The 8,238-nt window shown below is 49.2% G+C and overlaps 1 protein-coding gene across 1 annotated transcript; it reads left to right on the top strand.

Annotated features, from left to right (window-relative positions):
- Window positions 1–671: 671 nt before the first annotated feature.
- Window positions 672–7,566, top strand: CLPSL1 (colipase-like 1). Its single transcript, XM_011945369.1, has 3 exons — window positions 672–770; window positions 6,554–6,676; window positions 7,423–7,566. The coding sequence occupies exons 1-3, from the start codon at window positions 672–674 to the stop codon at window positions 7,564–7,566; spliced, it is 366 nt and encodes a 121-aa protein (XP_011800759.1).
- Window positions 7,567–8,238: the final 672 nt, after the last annotated feature.

Genomic DNA, 8,238 nt, shown 5'->3' with positions numbered 1-8,238 from the left:
CTTCCTTCCTTCCTTCCTTCCTTCCTTCCTTCCTTTTCTTTCTTTCTTTCTTTTTTTCTTTCTTTCTCTCTCTTTCTTTCTTTTCTTTCTTTCTGAGACAGGGCCTCAGTATATTGCCCTGGCTGGTCTCAAACTCCTGGGTTCAAGTGATCCTCCTGCCTCAGCCTCCCAAAGTGCTGGGATTACAAGCATGAGCCACTGCGCCTGGCCCAAAATGCTTTCTTAACTGTATTGACTCATCTTGTCACAACAGGGCTATAGTAGGTGTTATAATTATCCCTATTTTACAAACAAGGTATTGAGACTCCTAGAGTAAGGGTTGGAACTGAGACTTGAACCCAGACAATCCTGCCCCAGAGGCCAGGCTCTTAACCACAAATCCACCACGTTTATCAATATTGTGCCTTTCAGAGAAAGAAAACGTCTCTGTTCCACAATTCTCAGCAAACATCCTAAGATCAGTTCTGATTGGATTGGCTTGGTCTGCCTGAACTAATCATTGTGGTGGAATTTGCTGATTGGCCTAGCCTGAGTTTTGTGCAGGATGGGAAAATTCTGACACGGTTGGGTGCTGGTTTTACCTGGTGTTCCCACAGCTGGGAGCACACCCACATGGTTGGTGTGCAGAATATTTCGCTGGACCTTAGAAAAGCCACCACCACCTGTGGGCCATGATGCTACCCCAATGGCTACTGCTGCTATTCCTTCTATTCTCCTTTCTCTTCCTCCTCACCAGGGGCTCACTTTCTCCGACAAAATACAACCTTTTGGTAAGAAAGCTGGAGAGTACAGTCACCTCCTCCTCCACTGTCCTAAGGCCTGTACTATTTGGGGAAGTGAGTGGGCATGGAGGCTGGTGTGGGAGAAGGCCAGAAGTGGGGGCAGCAGGGAGTGTTGGGTGGAGGATGTCTCGGAGGAAAGAGAAAACACCCTGGTCCTGGGAGCTGTGCCAGGGCAGTGCCAGGTGCTGCTGCCACAGAGGTGAATGTGAGAGAGTCCCCCTGCCCACGCACACATGTGGTGAGGGAGACAGGTATCCACTCATGCAACACATTTTTATTGAGTACCTGCTATATGTAAATTATTTTTCTACATTTAGTGATAGGTCTGTGAGCAAGAAAGATAAAAATCCTTGCCCTTGTGGAGCAGTCACTGTAGTGTATGAGGCAAAGAAGTAAAACCTTACAATACATGCTACTAATAATGGCATCTATCTCAGATGATAAGCAAGGAAAGTGAAAATAAGAAACGGGCTAGGGAAGCGGTGGTGTGAGAAGGGTTTGCAGGGTTTTTTGTTTGTTTGTTTGTTTTTTGAGACGGAGTCTTGCTTTGTCACCCAGACTGGAGTGCAGTGGGGCAATCCCAGCTCACTGCAACCTCTGCCTCCTGAGTTCAAGCGATTCCCCTGCCTCAGCCTCCCAAGTAGCTGGGATTGCAGGCACCCACCACCATGCCCAGCTAATTTTTTCTTTTTTTTTGTATTTTTAGTAGAGACAGGGTTTCACCGTATTGGTCACGCTAGTCTTGAACTCCTGACCTCAAGCAATCCACCTGCCTTGGCCTCCCAAAGTGCTGGGATTACAGGCATGAGCCACAGCACCCGGCCAGTGTTTGCAGTTTTAAATGGGGTGCTCAGGGAAGAGCTTACTAAGAATGTGAAAGTTTAGCAAAGGCCTACAGGGAGGGAGGTCCTTCCTAACGGGCAAAGCAGGCAGGTCTCTGGGAGAAGAGCGTTCCAGATGGAGGGAACAGCCAGGACAAAGGTCTGGGGGTGGAAATGTGCTGACATATTCAAGGAATAGCAAAGAGGAGTGAGAGAGAGTGGAAATCATGGGAGATGAGATCAGAGAGATAAATGGAACAGAGTTACAATATTCTCATTTATTCAACAGTTATTCATTCAGCACCTGCAATGTGTAAGGACTTTAGTCCAAGGGGCTAAGAAGTACAGCGGTGAATATGAGGGCAGAAGATCCGTGTCCTAGAGCTGAGGTGCTAGCAGAGGGAGATAAATTATTTTTTAAACGTATAAATAAGATGATCTCAGAGAGTCATAAGTGTTGTGAACAAAGTACAACCAGGTGATGGGGACTGCTCTGCTGGTGTCCAGGAAGTCTTCAGCCCGAGGCAGGAGCGGGAGACAGCCGGGCAAAGAGTGCAGGACAGGGTGCTCTGGGCAGAGAGCCAGCAAGCACAGATGCCCTGGGGTCAGGCCAGGTGTGGATTCAGAGCCCCAGTGATGGCTTTGAATCCAGAGAATGACATTGTGGAAATTACCTTTTAAAAAAGACTCCTCTAGCTGTTCTGGGAAGAACTGACTTGTAGAGGTTGGGGAGGTGGAAGCGAGAATGGGGATGGTGAGAGGACACCTGGGGGAGGTCACTGGCAAGGGTGGAAGCAGGGAGGCCGGGAGGCGGCTATAGCCAATCCTCCATTCCTGCTTTATTTTCTTTATAGCACGTAATCAGACATAATAGGATTATACATATATCATATAAATATTACTTGCTTTATATATATAGCATATATGGTAAAAATTACACCTTATTAGGTGCCCAAATCTTGAGTTTACACAGAAATCAATGGATTTGAATCTATGCAGACCCCCTTATCACTGCCATCAGAACAAGATATAGGACATTTTCAGCACCCCAAAAGGCATACTCTTTCTCCCCTAGTCAATAGAACCAAAAGCAACTGTCTCCTGACTTCCATTATTATTATTATTATTATTAATTTTGAGACGAAGTCTCGCTCTGTTGCCCAGGCTGGAGTGCAATGGCGCAATCTCGGCTCACTGCAAGCTCCGCCTCCCAGGTTCACACCATCCTTCTGCCTCAGCCTCCTGAGTAGCTGGGACTATAGGCACCCGCCACCACACCGAGCTAATTTTTTGTATTTTTAGTAGAGACAGGGTTTCTCCGTGTTAGCTAGGATAGTCTCGATCTCCTGACCTCGTGATCCGCCCACCTCGGCCTCCCAAAGTGCTGAAATTACAGGCATGATTCCACCGTGCCCAGCGACTTCCATTATTATAGACTGATTTTGAACTTTGTATGATAAAATCACACAGTATGTACTTAAAAAAAAAAAAAAAAATCTGGGCCAGGCACATTGGCTCACGCCTGTAATCCTAGTACTTTGGAAGGCCGAGGCAGGTGGATCACCTGAGGTCAAGAGTTCGAGACCAGCCTGACCAACATAGTGAAACCCCATCGCTACCAAAAATACAAAATTAGCTTGGCATGGTGGCACATGCCTGTAATCCCAGCTACTTGGGAGGCTGAAGCAGGAGAATTGCTTGAACCCAGGAGGCGGAGGTTGCAGCAAGCCAAGATCGTGCCATTGCACTCCAGCCTGGGCAGTAGAGTGAGACTTTGTCTCAAAAAAAAAAAAAAAAGGGGTGTGTGTGTGCAGGGTGCAGTGACTCATGCCTGTAATTCCAGCACTTAGGCCGAGGTGGGCGGCTCACAAGGTCGGGAGATCGAGACCATCCTGGCTAACACAGTGAAACCCCGTCTCTAATAAAAATACAAAAAAAATTATCTGGGCATGGTGGTGGGCACCTGTAATCCCAGCTACTCGGGAGGCTGAGGCAGGAGAATGGCATGAACCCGGGAGACACAGCTTGCAGTGAGCTGAGATTGCGCCACAGCACTCCAGCCTGGGTGATAGTGCGAGACTCTATCTCCAAAAAAAAAAAAAAATTGACTTATTTTGCTCAACGTTTTGCCTGTGATACCCTATCATTTCACTTATGTATCTCTTCCCTGTCTTCCCTCTCTAGAGCTGTACTTGTCCAATAGTGCAGTTACTAGTGTGAACCCAAAATATCTGAGACAGGTCTCAGTCAATTTAGAAAGTTTATTTTGCCAAGGTTAGGGACACACCTGTGATACAGCCACAGGTGGCCGGGGTGCACCTTGCTTTTTTGTTTTGTTTTGTTTTGTTTTGGGGTACAGCTTGCTTTTATACACATTAGGGAGACACAGTACATCAATCAGTACATGTAAGGTTTACATTTGTTCAATATGGAAGGGCGGGACAACTTGAAGTGGGGGGCGTGACTTCCATTCCAGGTCATAGGTAGATTTAAACATATTCTGATTGGCAATTGGTTGAAAGAGCTATTATCAGCAGAAGGGAATGTCTGGGTTAAGATAAGGGCTTGTGGAGACCAAGGTTTTATCATGCAGATGAAGCCTCCAGGAATAGGCTTCCTAGAAAATAGATTGTACATGTTTCTGATCAGACTTAAGGTCTTTGTTAATGGTAATGCTGAATGGGGTATTAATGAGGCATGTCCAGCCCCCACTTCCCGTCATGGCCTGAACCAGTCTTTCAGGTTAAATTTTAGAGTGCTCTGGCCAAGGAGGGAGTCCATTGAGATGGCTGTGGATTGGTGGTGGTGGGAGGCTTCAAATTTTATTTTTGGTTTACACTAGCCACATACAGTTACTTAGATTTAAATTTATGAAAATTCAACAAAATTTAAAATTCAGGCCAGGTGTGGTGGTTCATGGCTATAATCCCAACATTTTGGGAGGCCAAGGTGGGAGGATTGTTTGAGCCCAGGGGTTCAAGATCAATCTGGGCAACAAAGTGAGACTCCTGTCTCTTGCTGGTGGAAGGTATCTGAGTTATTGGCAATGAATCTGTATGCATTTGCAGCAACCTCAATTCTTGCCTCCTCAGAAGAAAGAATTTGACTGAGGGGCATAAAGCAAAGAGACTGAGGCAGGTTTCAGAGCATGAGTGGAAGTTTATTAAAATCTTTAGAGCAGGAAAGAATGGAAAGTTACACTTGGAAGAGTCCCAAGTGCGCAACTTGAAGGACAAGTGGAGTGTTTAACCTTGGCCCTAGCCCTTGCCCACCTCCAGCGTCGCGTGCCTCTCTCCCCTGATTCTTCCCTTAGGGTGAGCTGACCACATGTGCAGTGTCCTCCTTACCCTTGGGAAGTGAGCACACGCAGTGTGTTTAGGAAGTTGTACGCATGCCTGTCTGAGATTTTCTTCCCTTTTCCAGTGGAGTGCGCCTGTGGAAATTCATACTCCTCCATTTTTTCTCTTAATGTGCATTCCCGGGCTCACTCGCCCAACACCTGAGATTTTACTGGAAGCCCTTTTTGCTTCTCTGTGACCCCTGCATTCAGTGAACACTTTAATATTAACAGCTGTGGACCATTAGGAGATTGTCTCTCCCTGGAGCCTAGCTGCCAAATTATCATTTTTGGAGAGGCAATGTGATAACTGTTGAACCATCACCTGACATTCCTGGTGGGAGGGGGAGAGCCCTCTCCTACCCCACTCATGCCTGTCTAACTACCTGTAACATCTCTACAAAAAATAGAAAAATTAGCTGGTCATAGTGGTGTATGCCTGTGGTCCCAATTACATGGGAGGCTGAGGCAGGAGGATTGCTTGAACCCAGAGGTTGAGGCTACAGTGAGCCATAATTGCACCACTGCACTCCAGCCTCGGTGACAGAGTGAGACCTTGTCCAAAAAAAAAAGGAAAGGAAAGAAAGAGGGCTGGGCGCGGTGGCTCACAGCTGTAATCCTAGCACTTTGGGAGGCCGAGGCAGGTGGATCACCTGAGGTCAGGAGTTTGAGACCAGCCTGGCCCATGGTGAAACCCTGCCTCTACTAAAAATATAAAAATTAGCCGGGCATGGTGGCGCACGGCTGTAATCGCAGCTACTCGGGAGGCTGAGGAAGGAGAATTGCTTGAACCCAGGAGGTGGATGTTGCAGTGAGCCAAGATCGCGCCCCTGCACTCCAGCCTGCACGATGGGAGCGAGACTACATCTCAAAAGAAAAAAAATAAAAAAGAAGAAAAGAAAAGAAAGAAAAAAGTTTTAAATTCATCTCTTCAGTTGCACTACCATATTTCAAGTGGCTATTGGACTGAGCAGAAAAAGCACATTTTCATCACTGCAGAAAGCTCTGTTGGACAGTGCTGCTCTGGAATGTCAGCTGCAGGTGGACAGGGATTTCTGTTTTTGTTGTTCCCAGCTGTATTCCCAGTGCCTGGAACAGTGCCTGGCACACAGTAGGTGCTCAGTATTTGCCTGTTGAATGACTACTGAAATTGTCAGAGATGATGGGTGGCTGTGATCAATAATGTTAATTACTGTCCTAAGCCCCAATACTGGGTGTAGGTCATTGATGTGTGTGGAGGGAGTGGGTGGGGGGCATGTAGGTGACCATCAACCACTGGTGAAAGGGTAAGTATGAGTTTTCGGGAGAGAAGACTGCAGCAGAATGAAGTGCAAGAGAGAGACAGGAAAGTCTAGACCACCCTGGTGTGTATGAGAAGCAACCTATGTTGAGGGCACCAAGAGTAAACCTTTTAAAAACCGTTAAGTCCCCTCCAGGCACCCTCCATCTGTACAGACTTACCCTGGCCCCCACGTAGAGACCACCCTGCCTGGCAGGAGCCAGAGATGATGGTGGGAACACAGTCTGGGGAGAGCCCCGTAGGGAGAAAGCCCCAGGCGGCGAGGGCGGAAGGCGGGCGGTGGAGCTTGGCGGGGCCGTGTCCCTCCCTGCAGGACCTCAACGAGATTTGCATCCGGAACCAGGACTGCCAGACTGGGTGCTGCCGACGGACTCCAGACATCTGCGAGTCGCACTGCACGGAGAACGGGTCCGAGGGCAGCCCGTGTCAAACGCAGGTGGGTATCGGCGCCTGGGGGGAGCCAAACGGGATTCAGGGGAAGGGGGAGCCAGGGCGGACCCAGATTCCTGGGGAGGAAGGAAGGGTAGGTGGGCGGAAATGTCCCGGAGCCTGGAATTCCCCCGTGGGACTGCACCTCCAGGCCTTCTAGGGGAGCCTGTGGACGGAACCAATATGGCAGCCCACCCTAGGATCTTGGAATCCTGGTTGGGGGCGGGGAGGCGATGCTTCACTCCCTAATGTGGGTTCTCATTCTCCAGGGGTCCTCTCAGCAAATGCCGAAAGTAGTACAGTAAATGGGCACAGCTAGGTCCGGCCTCTGCCCCCGAGCCCCGTCTTCATCCAGTACAGGAGTTCTGCTGTGGCCCCGGGTGTTCCTAGTGGGGGATGGGCAGAGGCAGCCTCTGAGCTGGGTGTGTAGGGGAGGGAGTGGATTTGCCCATAGAAGGATTTAAAGACAAGACATGGAGGCCCTACAATGGTGTGTCCATGGACTTAGGACAGGCAGATGGATCAGTGACAGGCAGGGTTACAAGGGCTGGAGCCGGGAGGGCACTGAGCAATCCAGGAGCTAGCCTGCAGAAGGCAGCCAGAGGTGCCACTCTGAGCAGCTGTCAAGTTATCCTTTATCCCTGGCTCCTGGCTGTGGGCAAGCACGGAGGCCCTGGAGCTGGGGTGGGCTGGGCTTAGGGGCTCAGGGACGAGCTGCCCGCAAGGTCGAGGTCAAAGTTCTGTCTTTCCCAGGCATTCTTTGGTCTATATAGAGAGTGTCCCTGCCTGCAGAACCTGACGTGTGTATATTGGAAGAATGAGAAATGGTCTACCATTGCCTATGGCCGTTGTCAGAAAATTGGAAGGCAGAAGCTGGCTAAGAAAATGTTCTTCTAGTGCTCCCTCCTTCTTGCTGCCTCCTCCTACACCTGCTGTCCTCCCTGCCCAGAGCTCTGTGTTCCACCCTGTTCCCCAGAGCCTCCGCCATGAGTGGAGGGAAGGGGGAAGGAGTGATGTGCCATCATTGAAATAAAGAGCTTTTTAAATGTTTGCTGCCCACAGAGTTGGGGCCTGGGTGGGCTGGGCTGGGGTGGGCATGGTGCAGGTTTCGGGGGGGTGGGAGGCGATATGAGGGAGGAAGCGGGAAGGGACACTGTTGGGCTTGGGGTCTTTTCCCAGTTGGGGCATGAATGAAAGTCCCCCAGAGGAGACCAAAGCTCCCTTCCCACCCCAACCCCTTTCTGCCTTCAGTCCATTCTGTAATCTACCCCCCGAAAGCCCAGTTCACATGTAATATTTCAGTTCCACGACCTTAAATTTCAGAAATGTGAAAGAAGGTACACAAAACATCCATGTGTATGAAGAACTGATGATGTTTATGGAGCACTTACTAGATGTTAGGGGCAGCTCTAGGTGCCTTACGCACATGATCTCATTCGTCCTACAACAAACCTGTGGGGTCTGTCCTGTTAGCACCTCTGTTTTGCAGGTAGGGACACAGGGGTTGGGCAACTTGTTCAAGGTCACACAGTTGGAAAGTGCAGAATCTGAATCTTCTGAGAGGCAAGA

The sequence above is a fragment of the Colobus angolensis genome, unplaced genomic scaffold, assembly GCF_000951035.1.
Source record: "Colobus angolensis palliatus isolate OR3802 unplaced genomic scaffold, Cang.pa_1.0 Scaffold24, whole genome shotgun sequence".
NCBI classification, from domain to species: Eukaryota; Metazoa; Chordata; class Mammalia; order Primates; family Cercopithecidae; genus Colobus; species Colobus angolensis.
This window is presented reverse-complemented; position numbering and strand designations above follow the sequence as displayed.